This window comes from Rhinolophus ferrumequinum, chromosome 15 (genome assembly GCF_004115265.2).
Source record: "Rhinolophus ferrumequinum isolate MPI-CBG mRhiFer1 chromosome 15, mRhiFer1_v1.p, whole genome shotgun sequence".
Taxonomy (NCBI): domain Eukaryota; kingdom Metazoa; phylum Chordata; class Mammalia; order Chiroptera; family Rhinolophidae; genus Rhinolophus; species Rhinolophus ferrumequinum.
In genome coordinates, this window is record NC_046298.1 from 38,817,373 (window position 1) to 38,841,963 (window position 24,591).

At 51.5% G+C, this 24,591-nt stretch overlaps 1 protein-coding gene across 1 annotated transcript in view; it reads right to left on the reverse strand.

Annotated features, from left to right (window-relative positions):
* Nucleotides 1-4,399: 4,399 nt before the first annotated feature.
* The window catches only part of FCGBP (Fc gamma binding protein), a 36,283-nt gene continuing 16,091 nt past the window's right edge, over nucleotides 4,400-24,591 (reverse strand). The window contains exons 7-20 of the mRNA XM_033128849.1: nucleotides 23,444-24,036; nucleotides 20,495-21,080; nucleotides 20,204-20,403; nucleotides 18,902-19,040; nucleotides 16,307-16,647; nucleotides 14,693-15,266; nucleotides 13,712-14,328; nucleotides 12,785-13,328; nucleotides 11,345-11,916; nucleotides 10,415-10,988; nucleotides 9,203-9,402; nucleotides 6,243-6,626; nucleotides 4,676-4,950; nucleotides 4,400-4,566 (exon numbers count right to left, since the gene is read on the reverse strand). Coding sequence (XP_032984740.1) covers nucleotides 4,557-4,566; nucleotides 4,676-4,950; nucleotides 6,243-6,626; nucleotides 9,203-9,402; nucleotides 10,415-10,988; nucleotides 11,345-11,916; nucleotides 12,785-13,328; nucleotides 13,712-14,328; nucleotides 14,693-15,266; nucleotides 16,307-16,647; nucleotides 18,902-19,040; nucleotides 20,204-20,403; nucleotides 20,495-21,080; nucleotides 23,444-24,036 — 5,609 coding nt within the window. The 3' untranslated portion in view covers nucleotides 4,400-4,556. The remainder of the gene's footprint in view (nucleotides 4,567-4,675; nucleotides 4,951-6,242; nucleotides 6,627-9,202; nucleotides 9,403-10,414; nucleotides 10,989-11,344; nucleotides 11,917-12,784; nucleotides 13,329-13,711; nucleotides 14,329-14,692; nucleotides 15,267-16,306; nucleotides 16,648-18,901; nucleotides 19,041-20,203; nucleotides 20,404-20,494; nucleotides 21,081-23,443; nucleotides 24,037-24,591) is intronic.

Below are 24,591 nucleotides of genomic sequence, written 5' to 3' on the forward strand. Positions count from 1 at the left end.
TCTTCCGTCACCATATATTTGACCCCTTTGACCCTACTCCTAGCTGATGACCTTGCTTCCCATTTGAATGCGAAGGTGGAAGCAATCACAAGAGAACTTCAGTGTCCTGCTGTCTCCCTATCTACCAGCCAATTGAGCCTGTTACCTCATATGCTGTAAAAGAAAACTGTTTCTGGATTCGCACACTTAACTTCTGACACCAAATGCATGAGTTTTCCACACCAAGCAAGTCCCCAATTCTCTGCAGATTCCAGCTGCTGTCCTACAATTTAGTTCAATTCGGACACTAACTACCCAGCGTTTGCATCAGACCTCACAGGTTAAGGGCTCAGTCCCTCAAGACTGCGTCCACTTCAGACACCAATAGGAAGTGAAGGCCACCCATATTTCTGACCGACTGGCAGTAAATCAGTTTTCACAACCTGCTCCTCTGTTCAATAATTTGCTAGAACAGCTCACAAGACTCAGGAAAATGTTTTACTTACTATTACTGGTTTATTATAAAGGATATAACTCAGGAACAGCCAAATGGCAGAACTGCGTAGGGCATGATACGGAGGAAACAGCATGGCGCTTCCATGCTTTCTCTGCTTGTGCCATCCTCCGAGCGCTTCAATATGTTCACCAATACAGCAGCTCTCAGAACTCCGTTGTTTAAAATTTTTATAGAGGCTTCATTCCTTAGGCATGATTGATTAAGTCGTTAGCTATTAGCTGTTGGTGACTAAGTCAGTCTCCAGTCCCCTCCTCCTTCCCCGGGTGGGTAGGGTGGCTGCTGAAAGTTCCAGTCCTCTAATTACATGGTTGGTCTTTCTGGAGCATTTTTCAGCCTAACGCCAGACAACTCAAACTGAACACAGAGTCAGTGCATAAACATATTTATTGAATGCAGGAATTGGCCACAATGGAGTCCTAAGGACTAGTGTTACAGACACGTTTCACTGAAACACTAAATTGGGACCAAGTATACAGAATTCTTCAGAGGCCATTATGACTGGGACCTTCACAACTTAATTAATTAAAAAAATTGTTTTAAAACAAAATGTTAAATCCTACACAAAAATAGAGAATATAAGAAACCCCATGTACTTATCACCCAGCTGTAACAACTATCAACGTATCATCAGCCTTTCCTATTGTCCTACTTCTTTTGCTAGAGTATTTTAAAGTAAAACCCAATATTATGCCCTTTCACCCCATATTCTTAAGTATGCATCTCTTTAAAAGAGAACATTTTCTTACATTATCACACTTAACAAAATTAACAAGAAGTCCTTTTGGTAATCTAGTAAAATGTCCATATTCATATTTCCTCAATGGTCTAAAAATGTGACTTTTAAAAATTGCTGCTTGTTCAAATCAGGTGCAAGCAAGGTCCCCTCATTTGGTTCTCTCTCTCTACACACACACACACACACACACACACACAGAGTGAGAGAGAGAGAGAGAGAGAGAGAGAGAGAGAGAGAGAGAGAGAGAGAGAGACCAAACCTATTTCTTTGGGCAAGAATTTTCAGAGATTATAATTTATTGATTTTTAAAACTCTTTCTTTGAAATACAATATGCTTACAGAAAAGTTCATGTAGCTGTGCTGCTTTATGAGTTATCACAAAGGAAAGAACCCACATAACCACCACCCAGGTCAACAATTAGAACATTATCGGTGCCCCAAAGGCCCCCTGTGCCCCTTCTCTTGTGTCTCTTTTATTATGTACACTGTTCTAAACTTGCTTTCTACACCTCACCGTATATCCTGGAGATCACTCCGGAACAGTGTCCAGAGAGCTTTCCTATTTTTCATTAATCTGCCTAGTTGTCCATCATGTAGATGAAGCATAGGTTATTCGACCAGTCTCCTGTGGACATCTGAGTTGTTGCAATCTTTTTCCATTATAAAGAGCCCTGCAATGAACAGCCGTGGGCGTGCAACCTTTTATTGCCGTTGTATCTTTGGGTCAGATTCCTAGCAGTGAGAGTACTGGGTCAAGAGAAAAATGCACCTGTAATTTTGACAGATACTGCCAAATTTCACTGCATTGGACTTACACATTTTGCATTCTTACTGTAACATATGAAAATATTCTTGTCCTCATAGCCTTCTCAGTAAAGATATTGTTGAAGTTTTGTAGTTTTGTCTATCTGATAGATGAGAAATCGTGTCTCAGGGTAGTTTAATTTGCATTTCTCTTAATATAGGCAAGATGAAGCATTTCTTATCTTTAAGAACAATTTGTATTTCTTTTTCTATGACCTATTCAGATGTTTTGTCTGTTTTTCTATTGGATTGTTGCTTTTTCTTCTTTATGTTTAGGACCTCTTGACTGTTTTTCTTGAAAGGAAATTAAGCCTAGGTGAGATTCTATAATCTATATATAGTCTATAGTCTATAGGTGAGTCAGTGGAAAGGACTGACTTTGGCGATAATACCTGGATTCACATCTAGATTCTATCATTAGAAACTGATAGCCCTGGGGCAAGTTATTTAATTTCATTAAGCCTGTTTCTTTATATCTATATTCATTTTGCAGGGTTGTTGTGAAGATTAGAAATATTGTACATGAATAACCTGACATAATAAATGCATTCAACATATTTAGATTTCTTTTCCTATCAATTGCCTGTTTCCAACTTCAACCATATTTTCCTAATTGGGCTGTTGTCTTTTTCTTATTGATTTGAAGGAGCTCTTTGCGAATTGTGGATATTAATCCTTTATTACATATGTTGCACATCTTTCCTCCAAGTTTCTTGTGGGTCATTTATTGATTCAACAAATATGTACTGAGACCTACTATGTGCTAGGTCCTGGGAATAAAATGGCAAATGAGGTAGATACAGACTCTGCCTTTGAGTTACTTCTAATTGGGAAGAAAGTCAAATAAAAGCAATTTTAAAGTGAAGGAGTGAAGTAATCAAGCGTTTGGGGCAGGGAGTAACAGAGGGAATCCACTTCAAGTGAGGTGGTCGTGGAAAGTCTCTCTAAAGTACTAACACGTAAGCTGACGTTTGAAGGATGAGAAGCATCTTGTCATGTGATGAGTGGAGGAACAGCATATTGTAAAAGAGTGAAGTGGGAAAATTAGGCGTGTTCAATACATTGAAAGATCAGGTTCCCACATCGTAAGTGGCCAGGACAGTAATAGGAGATGAGTCAGAAGAGATTGGCAGCGGCCTCATAGGACAAGGTAAAAGAATTTCCTTTTATTAGAATAGAAATTTATAGCCAATGATCCTCTTTCTACGTTAACAAGAGCCCTCGGGTGGCTCTGAGAAGATGGATTACAGGAGGGGCGAGAAGATAGCAGGCTATTGGGGTTGTCGATGTGAGTGAGGACGGCGGCTGCACCAGCTGGTGACAGCGGGCATGATAAGAGAGGCAGGCAGATTTTAGGTATGTTTTGATCCGATCCTGCAGATTTTGTTGATGAACTGAGTGGTGGGCAAAGGGGAGAACAGAAATCAAGAATAATTTCCCGTTTTCTGGCTGCCAGACTGAGTATTGGTAGTGCTGTTCACTGAGGTGGGGAACACCATCTTGGGAAGGGTGGGAGCAGGTATAGCAGGGAAGAGGGACTTTGTTTTTGTCATGGTGGATTGGATGAACACATTAAATCTTCACTCCAACTCCATGAGGTAGGTACTATCGTTAACCCTACTTTAAATAGGATGCTACTGACTGAATGTTTGTGTCCCCTCAAAATTCACGCTGGAACCTAATCCCCAAGGTGCCGGTATTAGGAAGTGGGGCCTTTGGGAGATGATTTAGGCCATGAGGGTGGAACCTTCATGGGGGGATTAGTGCCCATATGAAAGAGGCCCCAGCGGACTCCCTCGCCCTTCCGCCATGGGAGGACACGTGAGAAGACAGCCATCTATGAATAAGGAAGAGGGCACTCCCCAGACACTGAATCTGCGGCCCCTTGATCTTGGATTTCCCAGCCTCCAGAACTGTGAGAAATATATTTCTGTTGTTTATAAGCTATCCATTCTATGGTATATTGTTATAGCAGCCTGAACGGACAAAGGTAAGTGAGGAACCTGAGTGACAGAGAATTAATTTGCTAGGGTTATAAATGATAAAGCTAGAATCTATTGATCTTTCTTTCTGTTTTCTACTTCTTCCCTCTAGCCAATCATTCATCTTCTCATCTACCCATTCTTCAAATCATCCATTTCCCTATCTTCCCATTTCCCCACCCACCCCTCTCCCAATCTACCCATTTATGCATCCATCCATCCATGCATCCATCCATCCATGCATCCATCCATCCATGCATCCATCCACTCACCCCCAATAAATACTCATCATGTGCCATATTCCCCAGGCATCTGACACCTGCAGTGCAGAAAGGAAAGTCAGGGATAAGAAGGCTTAAGATAGACACATTGACATGCAGCTTAGCTTAAGATATTTATTCAATGCTCTCACAGTCGGCCTCAGAGGCTCAGCAGAGGGGAGAGCAGGGAAGGGGCACACAGTAACACAGCGTGTCCTTCCATTATTGCAATCTCCAGGGTTCAGGTCCTGAAGTCCTCGCTCCCAGTGGATGACTGATCAGATGTGACTGCAAGAAACAGACACTTAGCACTTCTTCTTGCAGCCTGAGCAACCCCCCCACCCCTGACTGCCCCTTCCCATGAGATCCCAGGTGCCCCTCCAGGCTCCATCCTCACCATGGCGAGAAGTCCGGTGCTCTCCAGTGCTCCACGGTGGCATCATCCTCCCTGGAGTGGTACTTATCATTGGTCGGCTCCCCGTCAAAGTTTCCGCACGCCCCACACAGCATCCCAGCATGGTCACTGCTGACCATCACAGTCAGCTGCCCACTGATGCCCAGCTGCACCTGGACCCCGGACTTCTGGCGGACTAGCACGGAGCCGTCAGGATTCCGCCTCACGGACACAGAAGGTAACACCTTAGCTGGGAGAGCCACTCGGACACCATTCACCTGGTGGTGGCGGGGGGACACAGAGGTGAGGCAAGAGCCACAGAAAAGCTGGGGTGTTACCAGGATGGAGAGCCCAAGCAAGATAACAAGTTCAAGGGGCGAAAGCAGAGAGGCAGGTGCCGAAAGAGATGAAGACCTGGAAGGATTGACGATATGGAGAGATGGATACATAAGATAGCTGGAGATTTGGACAGAGAGGTAGAAGGAGAGAGAGTGGATAGACGGAGAGATGGATCAGGGGGATACATAGGCATGCGTGCAACATTCCAAGGGAGGCCAGGGGAGCACTGTGTTCCAGACAGATAAACAAACAAACCAATAATCCCCAGCGTCATCCTGTCTGGTTCCAGTTTTCAAAATAAAAGAACCCTTGAGCATGCCCAGTAAGTTACTCGTTTTATTAAAGAAAGCAACATCATCTTTTATTTTTTCAAGGCTGATGTTTGAAGACAAGTAATGAACTAGCAAGTATAATAATCATGTGAAAAAATGACTGTTTCTCTATCACACGAGTAGGCTGTGGACTCCATAACCTTGGTAACCTTGAGTTTTTCCCTTTAAATAACTGTTGTCTGTTTTCGGTGATGAGTTAATCCTTCTAAAGTTAGACTTCCTAGAGAACCTTGTTTGAAAGAAAAGTTCTTTTACTGGGGGTAAGTGGGGAATATGCGGGAACCAGCACCTGGTTCCCATCAAAGTGGTTAAGAGCATGGGTGACAGTGGGTCAAACCTGGATCTCCCCGGCACTCTCTGAGTGACTTGAGTAAATGAGTTCACTTTCTTGGACCCTAGTTTACCCTTTGTGTAAAATGGGGATGATAATAATCCCTGTCTTGTGGGGAATGTTGTAGGGAGTCACAGAAAATGAAGCTTATTTGGAAAGCAGCAAGTCTAAAAGACGGAAGTACAAATCGAGAGAACACTGCCAGAGCACCTGGATCCAGCCATGCCTGAAAATCCACCCCTGGATTTTCTGGTTATGTGAGCCAATTAATTCATTTTGCTCAAGGCAATTTGAATTTGGTTTTCTGTCACTTGCAACCAGTAGAATCTTGATTAACACTAGCATCAAAACTAGTAAGTTACATGAGGGTGTTTTTGCTCCTCCAGAACTCAGCCAGAACAGAGGGACTAAGTTCGAAATATTGAGACCAATACAAACCCAGCAGCCAAACGGCAGAGATCTGGATAAAGAAAACAGATAGGAAGAGAGATGGGCAGCCAGGAATGGAGGGACACTGCAACAGGAAGACAAAAGCCCAGGGGAGACATGCCCCCGTGCCCACACTTACCCAGACTCCCTTGCGTGTGGTCACGGTCACCAGGCCGCCCTGGAAGAAGATGTGAGCCTGGCTCACATTTTCGTCATCAATATGGCAGGAGTCGACATTAGCGAGCACACGGTACCAGGGGATGGTCTTCTCTAGTCCTGGGCAGGTGGAAGAGAGCCCGTAGATGCCAGGGATGCTGATCCTAGTGTGGGCCCCATCGAAGGTGGTGATGTTGGTGCCCGTAGAAAGGGAACAGAGACCAGCGGGGACCCAGCAGTCCCGGGTCCCGGCCTCGACCTTGCATGCGTGGCCTACAGGGCAGCCGGTTGCCTGGCATGTCACACCGGTTCTTAAGGAACAGGAACAGCGCTCGCTGCAGTCTGAGTTCATCAGGGAGGAGTTCACCTGCGCACAGAAAGGGGCCAGGTTTCAGTGGTGTGCTGGTTTGCAACAATGGCCACAATCCTTCAACCCCCTGGATCCATGCAGATGACTTTGCCACAACTCCCATTAACGAGTGGAGTTTATTTCCCCTTCCCCACTAATCTGGGGCAGCCTTAAGACTATGCTTTGGTTATCAAAATGCAGCAGAAGCAATGCTACACCAGGTTCAAGCCTAGACCTCAAGAGACCTTACAGCTTCTCTCTCTCTCTCTCTCCTTGCCCCGCCACCAGGAGAACAAGCAAGGGCCTGGCAGAGGCAAGACCCTGCTGTGCAAGAGAGACAGCAATCTCAGCTGGTGCCACTCTAAACCAGCCAGCCCCTAGCTGACCCACTGGGGGACTAGAGATACCATATGAGTGAGTGTAGGGGACAACAGTAGAACCACCCAGGTGAGCCCAGCCCAAACTGCAGGGTCGCAGAATTGTGAACTAAACAAATAGTTGTCTTAAGCCACTATGTTCTGGGGTAGTTTGTAACCCAGCAAAAGCAAACTGATACAGGTAGGGGTGGGCAGGAGACATTCCAGAATCCTGGTAATCTAGCGCCCTGAAAACCCAATTCCAGGCAACAACATTCTCCTGGTTTTTTCCTACTGACTCGCTGTTCTTTCTTTACCACATTTTCAAGTTCCTCCTGATTTTCCAAATCCTAAGGATACCTTGCCTAGGGCTCAGTCCTCAGCCCTTTTCTTCCCTGTCTCTCTTTACTACCTGGTGATCTCATCAAATCTCATGAAAACTAAAAGCAATGTCTGGTCCTCAATTGGACCCTAGTCCAGGGGTTTGGGGGATTGTTACAGAGGACATTAGTGGGACAACTGGTAAAATTCAAATAAAATCTTCAGATTATGTAATCATATTGAATCAGTGTTGATTTCCTGATTTTGAATTGTACTATGGTCATATTAAATGAATTCCCTTATTCTTAGGAAATCCATGCTAAAGTATAGGTAAAGGGGCACTGTCATATTATCATGTGGTTCAGAAAAAAATCTTATGTATATATACTTATACAGAGCGGATGACAAAACACACGTGGCAAAAGGTGAACAGTTGCAGAACCCGAGTGAAGGGTATGCAAGAATTCTTTGTACTAGTCTTGAAATTTTTCTTAAGTTTGAAGTCTTCAAAAATAAAAGTTTGAAAACTAAAAGAAATGAATGAATGTGATAGAACAAGTGAATTCCGTCTGTATGCCGATAATCCCCACATTTGTATCTCCAGCCCAGACACACAAATCCAAGGTGCCTTCTAACACAGGCAGAGGGGTCAGGGCTGGGAAGAGCAGGGAGCTGTGGGAGTCCAGAGGTACTTAACCCAGCCTAGGGGTTTTGGAGGGCTTCCTGTAGGTGGTGAGACCAGAAGAAGCAGAAGTTTGGCATCTTCTTCCCCAGAAGTCCTGTACTTCCAGACCCTCTGGCCTACCTCTCTGCCATTAATAAAACTAGGATGAATTTCCTTTGTTTGATAAATACGCTATTGAAGAAATAGGATGCCTAGTAGCTCAGAGGGTGAGCCCCGGCTACTGGGGTGTACATCCCAGCATCACCACTTGCTAATGGGTAGCCTTGGGCTGACTTCTCTTTGTTGCAGTTTCATCTGTAAAATGGACAGAATAATGATGGCCCCTGTGTCATAGGATTGCTGTGATGATTAAATGAATTAACATCTGTAACAAACTCGGTGCATAGTAAGAGCTCAAAAAACATGCATAACAAAAATAAGTCAGCTATGAACTTTCAATCACATTATTAAACTATTGTTAGCTGTGCTACTACTGTGCCGTTGTAAGTTTCTTTTACTGAATGTGCTGACTGTGGAAGCAAGGAGGGCTCAGTGGGTGTCTTTCATGAGCAATTGCACCCATTCCTCAGACTTATGGCTCAAGGATGATGATAAGCCCCATTTTACAGATGAAAATATGAGGCTCAGGGAGGGAACTGTAGTAGGCTGAATAACAGCCCCCCCAAAGAAATCGGGTCCCAATGCCCTCACCCAGTGACTATTACTTATATGCATGTGTGATTAAATTAACGATTTTGAGATGGAGAGATTATCCTGGATTATCTGACTGGGCCTTCTAAGAGGGAGGCAGAGGGAAATTTTATGTCACACACAGAAGAGGAGGGGTAATGTGATACAGAAGCAGAAACTACAGTGATGTGACCACAAGCCAAGGAATGCCTGAAGCCACCAAAAGCTGGGAGAGGCAAAGGCAAGGAGAAGAGTTTCCCCTAGAGCCTCTGAAGGGAGTGCCGCCCTGAGGACACCTTGATTTTGACCCAGTGATATGATTTCTAATTTATGGCCTCCAGAACTATGGGAGGACAAATTTCTTTTGTTTAAAGCCACCAAGTTTATGGTCATTTGTCACAGCAGCCACAGGAAACTAATACAGGGACGTCACCAGCACTGAGTCACACAGCTGGGAAATGCTGGTGGCTCCTCTGTTTCCATCCTAGAGGGGGTCGGCACAGAAGCTCTCAGGCTCCCTCAAGCCCCTCCACCTTCCCTGCCCACCTCGAGCCCTTGCTCACCGGCAAGTATCGGCCGTTATGGGTGCAGCCGCAGTACTGGACGGGGACGCAGGAGCCCTGGGAGAGCAGGAAGTGGTCATCGCATTCACAGCCCTCAAAGCAGCGGTCGGTGCAGCCCATGAGGCCAAAGAGGGCCGCGCAGGAGCCCTCGCAGGAGTGAGTGCAGATGGAGTAGTGGCTGTGGGCAGGGCACTGGAGCGCTGTGGGGAGAGGAGGCAGGCTGGGGTCACACCTGCTCTGAGGCAGTGAAGAGGGAATGAATGCGGCTGCTGCACACCCAGCCCTGGGGACACAAGGCATGAACACAGCCCCAGGCCCTCCTCCATGCAGCTCATATCTGTGGGACAGATAGTGCCAGGCCTGTGTCATCAGGGTTGCGCTGGGGAAACACGAGAAGAGTGAAAGGGCAGGGATGAGGCAAAGACAGGGAGCTGAGGACCCAGGGGAAGCATCCAGGGTGGGGCCCTGGGCTCTGGCTGAGCAACTGGTGGACGGTGTGGCCACATCGAATTAAGGACCAGGGAATAGGAGGATCAGGTTTGGGGTGAAATGCTGATGTCATACGGGAACACAGCGGGTGTGAGGGATGCTAAGGACACCCAGGGGAAGGTGTCCAGGGAGCCACGGGGCCCCTGAGGGTGGCAGCCAGGGAGAGGTCAGGGCTGGAGACAGTGTCCAGGCTCAGCACGAGGCCGTAGAGGTGGATGACGGCCCAGGATGTAAGTCCTGCCCTGAGGAGAATGAAGGGGACACGGCCCTGTCCTGAGTGTCTGAAGGAAACAGATAACCCCATGACCAGCGGGATCTGGGAGGGACAGTCCTGGGTGGCTGAGGGGGCTGCAGCCTTGTCCCGGGGGAGCTGAGGAAATATGTTCCTGCCCTGGGGGGGTCTGGGTGAGCCACAGACTCAGGCTTTATTGTATGAGCTTCAGATCTGCCGACCCGACCTCCCAGGTCACAACAGAAAGGGTCCATGGATGAACCCTGAAGAAGAACTGCGTCTGAGGTTTCGGAGAGTGGGCCCCTGAAAGGGGTTGAGGTGGTCAAGTCAGCGGGGCAGAAAGAAGCCAGCAGGGTATGCTGGGGGAGAAGCTGGGGGAGCCCTAACACAGAAGGGACTGCTCCTGAGGTGCAGGTAGGACAGGGAGCAGCAGGTCAGGGGGCATCCCTGAGCCTGGTCTGGAGTCCTCTAAGGGGCCTACAGATACTCACGGCAGAAGCTTTCTGTCCTCCAGGGCTTCACGGTCTTGCCAGCTGCCTGGCAGGCCAACGTGTAGGCGGCCAGGCTATGGCAGAGGGAGGTGCTATTGCCCTTCTGAGCACACATGTCATACACGCATTGGCGGAAGTACTCAGAGGGGCTCAGTACTTCATGGCAGGCCGCGAAGGGGCCCTGGCTGTCCTGGAGCTGCCCGCAGGCCTGGTTGCTCTCATATGGCGCTGTCTCCTCTGCTGAGCACACAGGGCAGCCTTGGGGCCCGCAGCCCTCGTCACAGCTCTGGGAGGAGCTGGGCACCCGCCACACGGCTCCAAAGGCATTCACGCTAGGGGCCACAGCGCCATTGGGCAGGACAAAGTCATCGCTCCAATTGCCATTGAAGTTCCCACAGAGACCACAGAGCCGGTCCCGGAAGGAGCCGGGGATGGTTATGATGATGTGGTCGTCACCATCAAAGAGAACCCGCAGCTTCTTGGTGGTCTGCAGAACCACGTTCCGGCCCTCAGCCGTCAGCCGCACACAGCCCACAGCCATAGGCAGGGCCACAGCCTCGCCGTCCACAGTGACCTGGGTGGAAGGGTCAGGTGGGTAAGGCACTCAAAGAACCACAGGTAAGGCAATCCCCTCAGACTCCCAGGATGGAGTTGTGTCCCTCTCAGTACCTTTTTGGTAGGGTAGTGCCCCTCTCACAGCCCCAGGGTAGGGCTGTGTCCCTTTCAGACCCCCACACTGGCCCACGGGCACCCCCAAGAGTGGGGCCATCTTCCCTTCAGACCCCTATGACAAATTTGTGTCCCTCAGTCCCCTCAGGATAGGGTTATATCTCCCTTAAAACCTCCAGCGTGGGCCCTGTCTCCCTCAGAGCCCCCACGGGCAGGGCCACATCCCCTTCAAACCCCCAGGGCAAGGCCATGCCCACTTACATGTGGGCCCTGAGCCAGTCTCACAGTCTGGCCAGCCACTTTGACTAGCAGGCTTTTAAAATCTCCAGCCGCATTCTTCTCAAGTACAATGGAAAAGCGCTCGTCCCCAGGATCTCGGCGGCAGACTTGGGCCAAGACATAGGAGCAGGAGCCATGCATATCATAGACACGTCCATCAAGGGTGATGTAGTGGATGCCTCCATTGACCAGGCAGCGGCCACAGCCTGTCGAATGACAGGCATGGACACCATCCTCTAGCCGGCACTTTTCATGAGGCCTGCAGGCTATGCCCTCCTGGCAGCTGACATGGCCGCCTGGCTCACACTGGCAGCGCCGCCCGCACTCAGGGCCTGGGTAGAAGACTTCACCCAGCAGGTAGTACTCGCCCTTATAGAGGCAGCCACACCGGCCCACAGGCACGCAGGTGTCGCCACTGAGCACGAAGCCGGCATCGCAGACGCAGCCCTCGTGGCAGGCTGGTTCACAGCCCTCGGGCGGGGAGAGGCTCGGGCAGCTCACAGGGCAGGAGTCACCGCAGAGCTTGTAGTGGCTGTGGGCAGGGCACTGGAGGGCTGTGGGGACGAGAGGGGAATGAGCTGGGGGGAGGCGCAGAGTAGGGGAAATGGCCCAGGTGGATCTGTAGGTTCTGCCTGAGCATATTTCATGAGTGAATCTGTGCAGGGATCTGAGCAGGGTGTTGGATGCAGCACATCTAACTGGGGATCCAGCGTGGGAGTCCTGGGGACCAGGTCTCTCTGACCAGGTTGTGTGTCAACCTGATCAATTTGAGCACATATAGCTGACCACGATATGCAAACTGACTGTGGGTATCTCAGGTGTGAATCTGACGGTGTGGGGCTGGACATATGTCAGGGTGTGAATCTACCTGCGTGTACCTGGCTGTGGATATCTGACCTGGAGCCTCTGACGGAGTCTCTGACCGGGTGTGTGGCAGTGTGTCTCTGACAGGTGTATCTGATTGGGTGAAGCTGACAGGACAGAAGAACTGCCCAGGACTATCTGACAGTGAATATGTAGGTATCTGCCTGCGCTATGTCAGGGTCATGATTCTACCTGGGTGTATCCTCCCAGTGTTTCAGTGAAAAGCTGCCCAGTTATCTCTAAGAAGGGTTCCTGTCTGAGGCTATCGGACCAATTCCTGTGTATTTCAGTGTCTGAAACAGTCCGGGGGCATCTGACCAGGTGTAACTCTCTAGGTCTCTCTGAGTAGGTGTGTCTGAGTCTCTCCTATTGCAGTACGTGACCTGGTGTATTTCAGTATGTGAATGCCGCGGTGTCTGACAGGATACATCTGGCTCAGGAGAGGCAGGGTGGTGTGTCTAAACCCGAAGGAGAAGGAGAAGGCTCTTCTCAGAGCCCTGTGAAGCGGGGAGGCAGGGAGATCCCTACTATGTGGCCCATGCATGGATGAGTACTCACGACAGAAGTTTGGCCGCCTCCACTCGCCAAGCTGGGCCCCAACGACCTGGCAGGCTACCACGTAGGCGGCCACGGCAGGGCAGAGGCCTCCCGGATGGCCCTGAGCCTGGCAGGCGTCCTGCAAGCAGGCCTGGAAGTACTGCTCGGGCTGCACGAGGTTGTGGCAGGGTGCCAGTGGGCCATCAGGGTCAGAGATCACGCCGCAGGCCTCCGGGCCTCCGAAGGCCTCCTGCTGCTCGCGCGTGCACGGCGTGGGGCACGGCCCGGATTCGCACTGTTCGCAGGCCGCGTCGCCGCCCACCTGCCAGCCGCTAGGGTTCCCGCCCACCGCCTTCAGGTCGTCCTCGGGGTCCTGGTTGTAGTTCCCGCACAGGCCACAAAGGGAGCCCGCGTACGCCGCCGGCACGCGCAGGCGCACGTTGCAGTTCCCGTCGAAAGCCAGCGAAAGCCCGCTGGCTGTGGTCACTACCACGTCAGTGCCGCTCAGGTGAGCTTGCAGGAGGGGTTCCCGCTGGAAGGGTAGCGCCACGAACTTGCCATCCACCTGCGGGGGCGGAATGAGGATGCGGGCAGTAAACGGCGTGGACAGAGGTTCGAATCCTGACTCCACTATCGTGTGTGTGCGGGCGCAACCCTGAGCACGTGACCTCTCTCCTTTTAATAATAATAATATAGACACGATGTCGCTGGCTCCTCACATTACCCTCTGAAGCAGCTACTTTCCTTAGACCCCTTTTACAGAGGAATAAACTAAACATCAGAGATGGGGAAGCCACTGCGCCAAACCCTCTGGCTTCAAGACCTGTACTCTGGACTCCACCATGCACCCACTAACTTGTGAAAGATAATCAGGGGAATGGCAGACCACTAACTCCCAGGCAACTCCAGGGCTGGCATGTGCTCCTGTCTGGCCCACAGACCCCTCACCTGCAGCTGCCGGGGCCAGCGGGCACTGAGGGTCAGGTTGTGCTTGCAGATGTGCAGGATGACGCTGCGGGTATAGCTGACGGCCTGGCTGCCCCGGTGTTCATTGGCTATAGTGACAGTGAAGTTCTCGGTCCCCGCCGGTAGTTCACGGCAGGGTGCACTCAGCAGGTACTCGCAGGTACCGTGGAAGTCGAATCGGTGCCCATCCAGGGTGATGTAATGGGGATCACCCCAAGCCTGACACTGAGCTGTGCTGACAGGATGGCAGCCATACTGGCCTGACGACAGCAGGGCGCATACTTCTCCTAGCCCGCACTTGGCAGGTTTGCAGATCAGAGAGCCACCCCCAGGCCCACAGTGGCACCTCTGGGAGCAGGTGGCATCAGCCCAAAACTCGCTGCCTGCCTCATGATAGGTGCCATTGGACCAGCAGCCACAGCCGCCATCCAGAGGAACACAGCGGTTGGCGCTCCATACGAAGCCTGCGTCACACTGGCAGCCCTCAGCGCAGGGGCCCTCACATGGGGCTGGTGCCATAGGGGGAACAGGGGGTGGACAGCAGTCTGGGCAGGATGGGCCACAGAGCTCATAGTGGCTGTTGTGGGGGCAGGAGATCTCTGCAGGTAGATGAAGGAGTGGGAGGGAGAGAAAGAGAGAGAATGGTGTTAGAGGGTGGGGTCTGAGCATAGGATGAGAGGAGACAGAAACAAGGAGGAACCGACAGAAACCGAGAGAGACAGCGCAAGAGACACAGAGAGAAAAACAAAGATCCAAACAGAGACATGGAGAGAGAATGAGAAATAGAGAGAGAAAGACAATCACAGGGAGACACACAGATAAGCATCGAGAGACAAAAACAAAGACAGAGAGACACAGAGAGAAAGAAACAAAAAGACCCAGAAGGACTGGAGTGAATCCACATCAGCCCCGCAGAGAGAGGATCCCTGCCCCCAAGTCCTGCCTTGCTCCCCCAACACTCACCACAGCCTGCCTGTGTCCTCCAGTCCTTGATGACAATGCTAGCGGCCTGACAGGCAGTAGCATAAGAAGCCAGAGACTGGCAAAGTATGTCCTGGGCCCCATCGCCCAGGCAGAGATCCAGAACGCAGCCCTTGAAGAAACTATCAGGTGGCACATGGGCATGACAGTCAGCAAAGGGGCCTCCCATGCCAGCGGCCAGGGGTCCACAGAAGCCAGGGCCCTGGTACTCCTCCAGCCGATCCTCAGAACAGGTTGGGCAGGACCCTTGACATTCATCCCAGCACAGTGGGTCCCAGCCTGGGGCTCGCCAGCTGCTGCCCCAGATGGGTATGGAGGGAGCCAGGGTGCCATTCGGGAAGACTTGGTCGTTGTTGGGGTTTTCGTCCATGTTCCCGCAGAGCCCACACACCGCACCATAATAGCTACTGGGCAGCGTCACCTCCACTCGCCAGTTCCAGTGATAGCTGACCCGCAGCCCGAAGTCGGCTGCCAGCACCAGTTTTGATGCTCCCTGTGTCACTAAAAGCCGCCCATCAGCCACAGAGACAGGCAACGCTGTCAGCACACCATTCACCTGGTAGAAGAGGGGGTCGGAGGCAAACAGAGGTCACTCGAGATGGGGAGGCCCAGCTCTGGTCCGTACCTCCCTCACTTGGCATGCCATGGCTGGGAACTGCCAAAGCCTTCCTCATAACTGATGGTCATATAGTCATTTGACAAACATGGACAGCTACTGTAGTCCAGGCCCTGGGGAACAAAACCTAACGGCTGCTTTTTCTGAGTCTCTCTCTTGATCTCCATCTCCCTCCATCTCCCTATTGACTCTCCCTCTACATCTAAATCTATCTCTCTTTCTGGATTTCTCTTTTTCTCTTTTTCCCTAGAGACTGTGTGCGTGTGTGCGTGTGCGTGTGTGCGTGCGTGTGTGTGTGTGTGTGTGTGTGTGTATTCTCTCCCTGGGTCTCTATCTGGGTCTTTCCCCCACTTGCTCCCTCCCTCCTCATTCCCTGGGCACCTCTCACCGCTGTGTGGCTGGGCATCTCTTCCACTCACTCACTGTCACTGAGTGCCTATCTGGCCCCACCCCTCACTTTCCCCCTGTGAGCTGTCATGAATCTGCATCTCCATTACCCTTGGCAGAAAGGGTAGCCCACCTCTCTCTCTAGCTTCCTGAATCTTGCTCCACATTGGGGTCTCTGGGCCTTTCATTTGTTCCCTCACATTCACGGTGGCTTCCCCAGGTCAGACCCTCAGCCGAGCACTTGACATAACCACCTCACTGTGGGGCAGGGCCTGCTATGATCCCCATTTCTCAGATGAGGAAACTGAGGCCGACTAAGTCACTTGGCCAACATCACACTGCTCATACAGAGAGCCTGATTCTAACCCAGGTCTCTGAAAAGGCAAATGCTGAAGGCCTACGTTAAAGCCCTTTGCAAAGGGGTGAGCTCGTAATTCCCAACAGAGGGCTGACGTTTTTGCCGTAATTGTTGTTGTTTTGTTGCCATTTTGTTTCAGGCCTAGGTGAAGAGAGAGAACGCTGAGCTCCTGACTGTAGCCAGCAGGACCCCTCCCCCCTACCAGGGACTCAGGGGACCATCCTGTGGCACTTACCCGGACTTTGCCAACTTCACCTTTGTGGATGGAGATGTTGAAGTTGAGAGTACTGATAGTGACGAGCCTCACAAAGGACACAGCGGGGCTGCCCCAGTTCTCATTCTTGGTGGTGATGGTGAAGGGTGTCAGGCCCTGCGTGTTGTTGACCCCTTGGCAGTTGGTTGTTGCCAGCACGTACTTGCAGGTGCCCTGGAAGTCAATGTTCCAGCCGTCGAAGGAATGGTAGTGGGGGTCACTCAATAGCCAACACCTGGCTTCATATTTGGGCACGCACACGCACTGGCCATCCTTCTCCTGGCATGTCTCCTGTGGCAGACACTTGACACTCTGGCACTGGTCTGAGGAGAGAAGAAAGGGGCCCTTGAGGGGCTGCCCAGCATGAGGCCAGCTGCGCCCCAGCACCTACCCCATCTGTGCAAGTACACTGGCTCTGAGGGCCACTGTCGGTGAGACCAGATTCCAGGGTCCCCACATCTGAGATGCAGACCCTACAGTTTGCTGTTTCTGAGACCAGGCCCTGGGAGCCCCCATGTCTGAAACTCAGGCCCTATGGTAGACTGTGCCTAAGACCCTGACATCTGAGACCCAGGCCCTGCAGTTTGTTGTCTGAGACTCAGGCCCCAATGTCCTTGCAGCCAAGACCCAGGCTCTAGGGTCTCTATATCTGAGATCCAGGCCCTGGGGTTCCCTTGCTTGAGATCTGAGCCCCAGGGAACCCAGGACTGAGACCAGAGTCCCAGGGGTCCCTGTGTCTGTGACGCCAGCCCTGAGGGTGTTCACAAAGGCATCTGCAGCCCCAGGTTCTCTGTATGCAACACCAGGGCCCAGGCTCCCCCATGCCTGAGCTCCCAGCCTCCTGGGGGCCGCCACATGTGAGACCCACGTCCTGGAGGTCTCTGTGCCAAGAGCAGGGTACTGAAGGAACTTTCTGCTGAGTGCCTAACCCAGAGGTCTCAACATTTGAGACCCTAACTGTAGTGTCCCCGCATCTTAGTCTCACGGCCTGGGGATCCCTCTGTGCAAGACTCTCCTCTGGGTTCCTGCATCCGAGACCCTGGCCTTGGGGATCTCATTTCTGAGGCGCTACCTCCAAAGGTCTCTTTATTGAAAACTCGGTCGATAAGATCACTGTATCTACGACCCCAGTTTTTGAAACCCCTATACCCAAGACCCCAGCGGTAAAACTTCCGCCTTTCTCCTAGTGCCCCTTTTCAATGTAACACCTCTCAGCTCCACATCTACAGATGGTTAGGCTTTGCCAGTAGAGGGCGCTGGAAGGTCCCAACAGGAGCAAGGGCCCCGTTTCCGGCTTCCACCAGGCTCTGCCCTCCTGGCTCCTGCTGTTGTAGGAGGGGCCAGGAGCACGCGGGACACCCACTCTGAGAGGTCCACTGGCCTCAGCTGGCTTCCCAGAGAGTTACTCAGGTGCCCCATCAGGTGGCTTCCCAGTGAGTTTCGCCAGCACCCCAGTGAAGTTTTCCCGCTTGCCAACTCCAGCCGGCACAACCTCTCTGCCATCCAGTGGGCTACAACCACACCCCCCAATGAGATCTGCTCTCCTCAGCCTTGTCCTGGGGGCCCTCTTCCCACTTCTTCCCTTCCCTGGGTGCTCTGCTTCAGCCTTAGGGGCAGGGGTGCTCCCTATATCTGTGCTTGTGTTTGTCAGTATTCTTTCTACTCCCTAATAGTCAATCCCCTATTACAAGTAAAGAATTTTATTCAACTTTCCTTATTCGAGCTGCTGTGTGGTTTCTGTCTCCTGATTGGACTCTGATGGATATACCTCTGTCCCTGGGGGTCCCTGTTATCCTGTCCGTCAGCCCGGAGGTTCTCAGTTGCGGAGGTCCCAATTTCCTTATGCTCAGGAATAAGGAAGTTATTCTCTGCCCTTCCCCCTAAGAAACCAGTCCTGGGGGGCAGCTTTGTGTCTTAGACTTCATCTGGGGGTTCCCCATTCTGAGACTGTTTCCCTATAAACCCCAATCCTCCACTCGAGGGGGACCCTGTATCGAAGACCCCCACCTGAGACTTCAGGACTCACCTTTCTGTCCGTGACCCGGTGGGTCCCCCCGTCTCCCCTACCATCCCCAAGGGATGGTGTCTGGAGTCCTGAGCCTAATCTCAAACACCAGTGGTCAGCAAACTGTGCCACTGCTAGCTGCCTGTTTTTTTAAATAACGTTTTATTGGAGCTACACCCCCTCACTTACATGGTCTACAGTTGATTTCATGACACAGTGGCAGAGTTGAGTAGTTGTGACTAAGACCATATGGCCTGCAAGTTTAAATATTTATCCTCTGGCCCTCTAGAGAAAAAGTTTGTCTGTTCCTGCCTTGTGCTGAGGGTCCCTGACATCTGCTCAGGAAACCCAGCTCTGAGGGCCCCCACAGACTGGGTTCCACCATGAGGGTCCCTGCCTTTCAGACTGTAAGGTCTCTGTGCCTGGCCCTGGAAATCGTAGCCCAGGGGTCCCCAGGTCTGAGACCTCAATCCTTAGTCCTCTGTGCCTCCCGCCATAAAGATCCAGGTCACACCACACTCGGTCGCTGTCCTCTGTCCCCAGCCACGCCAGCCCCTGTCCCAACCCAGCACCTTTGACGCAGCTCAGGATGCCTGCCGAGGACTTGCACATCTCGTCTGGTTCACAGCTGTAGTTCTGGCACACCAGGCCTTTCCCGGGGTAGCACAGGCACTGCTGCTGGCAGTCGTCAATGAATACTGTCTGCGCCGGCTGTGGGGAGAGGGCACAGCCATCAGGGCAGGAGCTGACGACCGCATCTCTGATGTTCCAGGCACAGAGAGGCCCGGGGGACAAGAAAGGGACATCTCTCAGCAGGGGTGGTCCCTGGTCTATGAAACGAAGGCACAGCATAGCTTTGGGGTCCAATTCATTCATTCCTTCATTCATTCATTCATTGACTCACTCATCTGTTTATTCCACAATACCCACTAAGTGTCTGCTGTCTAGGAGAAATGGTGTAACATAGTACTTAACAGCAAAGGCTCTGGAGCAGATTCCCTGGGTCTGAAGCCTGTTTCTGCTATTTTCAAATTGTATCACTCAGTGCAAATTACTTAAACCTCTTTATGCCTCAGTTTTTACATCTGTAAGTGGCAAGTAACAATAGCGCCTACCTATGGAAGCATAACTGCGTTACTAATACATATAAGGTACAGATGAAATGAAAAAGAGATTTCCTTTAAATCATCCAGAGGGAGAGGAAATGGGTAGAGATGAAACAAGATTGGGAAATATTGATTATTTTTGAAGCTGAGTGATGCATACATGGAGATTTATTATACTGTTTTCTTTCACATGTTTGAAAATGTTCATAATGAAAAGTTTAATTACATCACTATACTATTACTATTACTATACACATCGCACTTAAAGCAATACCGGGCACATAGTAAACACCATCTGCCTATTTGCTGTTATTACTATTATTATTTGTATGAGGAGAGCAACAGAGAGGGCCCTGCCCTCACAGAGCTCACAGTGCTTTGAGGAAACAGACTTTAGACAAACACACTCAAAACGAAGGAAAAGGAGGAACTCTGAGAGTGGGAGAGGGAAGCAGAAGGAGTTAGCCATTACTGTAACAGGCAAAATCTAGACCTGGGATACAAAGCCAAAACGACCTGGGGAGCCAGGGTAGGGTTTAATGTTGCAGGAGCCATGGTCCTATTTACAAAGGTCTTTCCTGCTACCAGAGAGAGCCTAAAGCAAGGCTGGGAGGGGACAAACTGGACCCCAGTGGGGCTGTGGAGAGTGAAAGAGGGGTGGGTGGGAGACGCTCAGGAGGCCAAGTGGACAGGCTGTGGGGCTGATGGGCAGCGGGAGGGGGTCCAGGGTGAGGGCCCCGGCTCTGCCTGGGATGACCGGGTTCCTACCTCATAGTAGACCCCATGGTGGTAGCAGCCACATTTCTCGATGGGCACGCAGGTTTCGCCGTCACTGAGGAAGCCAGCGTCGCACTGGCAGCCCTCAGCACACCTATCTCGGCACGGTGGGGTGTCACTGAGTGCAGAGCAGGTGAGAGAGCAGGTATCTACGCAGAGCTCGTAGTGGCTATGGGTGGGGCACTTCATGGCTGCAAAGAGGAGGGGTGGGTCAAAGCCCCTGGGAAGCAGGATGTGCCCCTTCTGTGCCTCCCCCTCCCCACCCCTCTGCCCCTCACTCACGACAGAAAGATTCGGTCCTCCAGGGTTCCACGTGAACTCCAGATGCCTGACAAGCACTCACGTAGGCCTGGATGTTGCTGCAGAGAATGTCCTGGCTCCCGCCACCCACGCAGAGATCAAAGACACAATCTTCCAAGAGGCCCTGGGGATCGAGCACCATCTGGCAGGCGGCCAGTGGCCCCTTGAGGCTGCTGAGGAACCCACAGAACTCCTCCTGCTTGTACTTCTCCTGCAGCTCAGGTGCGCACTCCGGGTTGCAGTTCTCGCCGGGCTTGCATGTGGGCGGTGGCAGGCAGGGAGAGCCAGGCACGGCCACTTCCCAGGAGTTGCCGAACTCATTGGTGTCACCTGCCTGCGAGCCGTCGGGCTTCCGGAAGTCGTCCGCGGGGTCACCATTGTAATACCCGCACAGGCCACCCGTGTGCTGGTAGTAGTTGCCTGGGATGGTGACCCGCACATTGTACATGAGGTCGTAGGCCACACGCAGGCCAAAGCCAGTCTCGATAACCATGTCCAAGCCATGCTGGAAGGCGCTGACGCAGCCCTGTGCCAGCACCACCGGTGGCTTCATGTCCACACCGTTCACCTGGGAGGCAGGAGATATCATGCTTCAGAGCCTACACTTGGAAAGGGCAGCTCCTAGGTCAAGCCCCTACCTGACTTGAGGATCGTGTGAACTCAGTTTCCATATTTGTAAAATGGGTATAGTACTAGGGTCTTACAGGGGGTTGAACGGTGTTCTCCGAAAGATATGTCCACCCAGAACCTCAGAATATGACCTTGTTTGAAATAAGGGTCTTTGCAGATATAATTAGGGTAATGACCTCGAGAGGAGACCATCCTGGATTAGGGTGGACCCTATGCCCAGTGATGAGTGTCCTTGGAAGAGCCAGAAGAGGGGAAGACACAGACACACAGAAGAGAAAGCCATGTGAAGAGGAAGACAGGGATTTAAGTGATGCGGCCACATGCCCAGGAACACCTGGAACTACCAGAAGCTGGAAGAGACAAGGAAGGATCCCCCCCCTCGAACTTTTGGAGGGGGCGCCGCCCTTGCCAACACTTTGATTTTAGACTTCTGGCGTTCCGAACTGTGAGAAAATAAATTTCTGTTGTTTTAAGCCACCAAGTTGGTGGTAACTTGTTCTGGCAGCCACAGGAAACTAATCAGGATCTCAATGCAATAACAACGTTAGCAGCTATGCTTGAATCACCACTTACTACAGTGATCAATAGTGCAGTGACTGACTCCAGAGCCACCTGCCTGGGTTCAAACACAGCTCTGCCCCTTCCTCTCTCTGTGACCTTGGGCAGGTAAGTCACCTCTCTGTTTCTTTCTTTTTCTTCTCTATTTTTTAATAATATTTTTATTTTTCAATTATAGTTGACAACTTCTCTGTTCCTGTTTCCTTATCTACTAAGTGGGAATGAGGGACCTACCCCATAGGGTTGTTGTCAGGATTCGATACATTAATATCTGCAACGTGCTGAGAAAGGTGTCTGGCATAGAATGGGTGTTCTGGCAGCGTTCACTGCTATTATTAACTATGACTGGGAGTTTTTATTTTGAAGAGTAAATGGGTGCTACGGGTTTTTGCCTTAAGCATCAGGGGGTGGAAAGTCAAGCGAAATTCCTGAGGAAATGTACTTCAAGTCCACGAGCCAAGAACCAGCGGTTTCAGGTTATGGCTACTGAGCAGCAACAAAGCCTTGTGAATCCAGCCCTGAGTAACACCTCGCTCGGCCTTCCTCCATATAGATACAAAGAGCATTCGATTCTCTAGGGAGTGTGAGGGATCGGAGGAGAAGACAGGAGAAAAACATGCTCCTGGCTGAGTCCCCTGAAAACAAAGTCAACCACCCTACTTCCCGAGCAGGGACAAGTAGTGGTTAAGGACAAGTGACTTAACCCCATGCCTCAGTTTCTTCATCTGTAATAGTTTCCAGCTCCTAGAGAAGCTGGGGGATTCAGTGAGATGAACTAACAAGAACACCAACAACTCATATGTGTTCCGAGCCAACTGTGTGTCAGATGCTATTCTAGAAGCTTGGCTACATCAGGGACTCTATTAAAACGTCGAGTGCAGGTCCAGTGTGCAGTGAGCACCTGAAAAAGTCAGCTATTCATCAGCATCCTCGTCGTCAATACTGCTTCTCATACAGCGGCCCTGTGCCTGCACTTTAGTGGGACCTCAGGGGAAACCCCTCCAGTGTAAGTGAAATCCCAGTTTCCATGTGAGACCAGATCCTTCTCGGTCTGGAAAGCACCACGGAGCACCCAGTGTCCAGCGTGCTGTCTCCTGGTTCACTGTCGTGGGTTCAAGTCCTACCTTTGCTGAGGGACTGGGGGTCAGTGATGGGACCGCCCCCTCTAAAAAATAAAGCAGATCGTGGTACTTCCCGCTACTACTGCGAGGATAAAATGACCCTATGGATGTGAAGTGCTTAGCAGCAAGAAGGTCTGGGGTCAGCTGTGTACAATCCATAGCTGCTGTTATTGCTGTTATGGTTGTTCAGGGGTGGTGGGGTCACCCACATGATTGGCCCTGTCCTTAAACCTTTCCCATCCCTGAATTTTTCTGACTTCTGTTTGCATAATGTTCTGCGGCTGGCCCTGAGAGCAGGGAGGTGGCCGGGGCAGGGACGAGGATGCAGTGGAGGGGACGTGGGGTGGGACACTTGTTCAGAGGGGACAGTCCAGGGGCAGGGAGAGGAGAGACTGAGGAGCATAGAGGGAGGGAGACGGAGCCACATGGCAGCAGGTCTCAGGTCCCCAAAGCCTCTGCCCTCCTTGGCTCCCCACTCTGGGATCTGACTGGCAACCCCTCTCCTGGTGACCCCACGCCTCCCACATTCACTCTGAGCCCTGTGCCCCCTGCCCCTGGGCTGAGTGCCATCTGTATCCCACCCACAGGTCTCCTCCCCTGCAGGTTCCATCCCTGCGCTCACCGTGACCTTCCAGTGCATCTGCTCCAGCCGCAGATTGAAGTTCTTCACCTGGACAGTGATCACTTTGGTCGCACTGACATTCCTATTGTTCCACTGCACATTCTCCTGCAGGACGGTGAACTGCTCCAGGCCTGGCTGGGTCCCGGAGCTGCGAGCCAGCACGTACACACAGGTGCCCATGAAGTCAAGGTGGCGGCCATCAAAGGTGGTGTAATGGGGGTCTCCCGATGCCTGGCAGGTGGCAGAGCCTACAGCCACACAGCGCAGTGCGCCACCGGACGGCCGGCAGACCTCGTGTGGGCCACAGGAGGAGGCCTTACAGCTTATCCTGCCACCTTCATGGCAGTAACAAATGGAATCGCAGCCCGGTCCAGGATAGAAGGTCTGGCCTGGCGGGTGGTAGGCGCCCTGGTACACGCAGCCGCAGGAGGGCAGGGACACGCAGGAGTCACCGCTGAGTACATAGCCCTCGTCGCATACGCAGCCCTCGTGGCAGTCAAGGCCGCAGCCCCCAGGCACTGAAAGGTCTCCACAGGACAGCGGGCAGCCGTGGGAACAGGCCTCGTAGTGACTGTGGGGCGGGCAGCTCAGCGCTGCAGGGAGAGTGGCTATCAGGATGGAGAGTCCCTGCTCCCCGGTGACACAGCTGACCCCGACACACACGCGTGTGCACACACATGCTCACACACCCTCACACATAAGCAGTCCAGCTACAAGCATCCCTTCTGTTGAGTGGGGAACAGATTACATCGCAGCTAATCTGATCCTGAAAATTAGGTTTCTTTTCCTCTTTAAGCGTGATTTGGGTTACCTATGTCTTCCGTGAACTTATTCAAGTTGGTAACAAGTTGTGGATCTGTGGTGTGTATTTTAAACATTCGGAGACATGTATAGTGTGTGTGCGTGTCTGTGTAATCTATGCAGTATATTTGCGAATGCAGTATTCTTAGCTTCTTCACTCTGTAGTAGTAGGAGTAATTCTACAGTATATTAAAATATTTGGCCACGTTGTAAAGAAAAGAAAAAAGAATCCTTGTTTCTCTCATCAAACCCCACTCACTCCAGATTATAGGACAGGCAGTTTCCTCAAAAAACAACAACAAAAAACGAAACGAAAACTGAACCTAATCAAGCCTCTATCTGTGTAG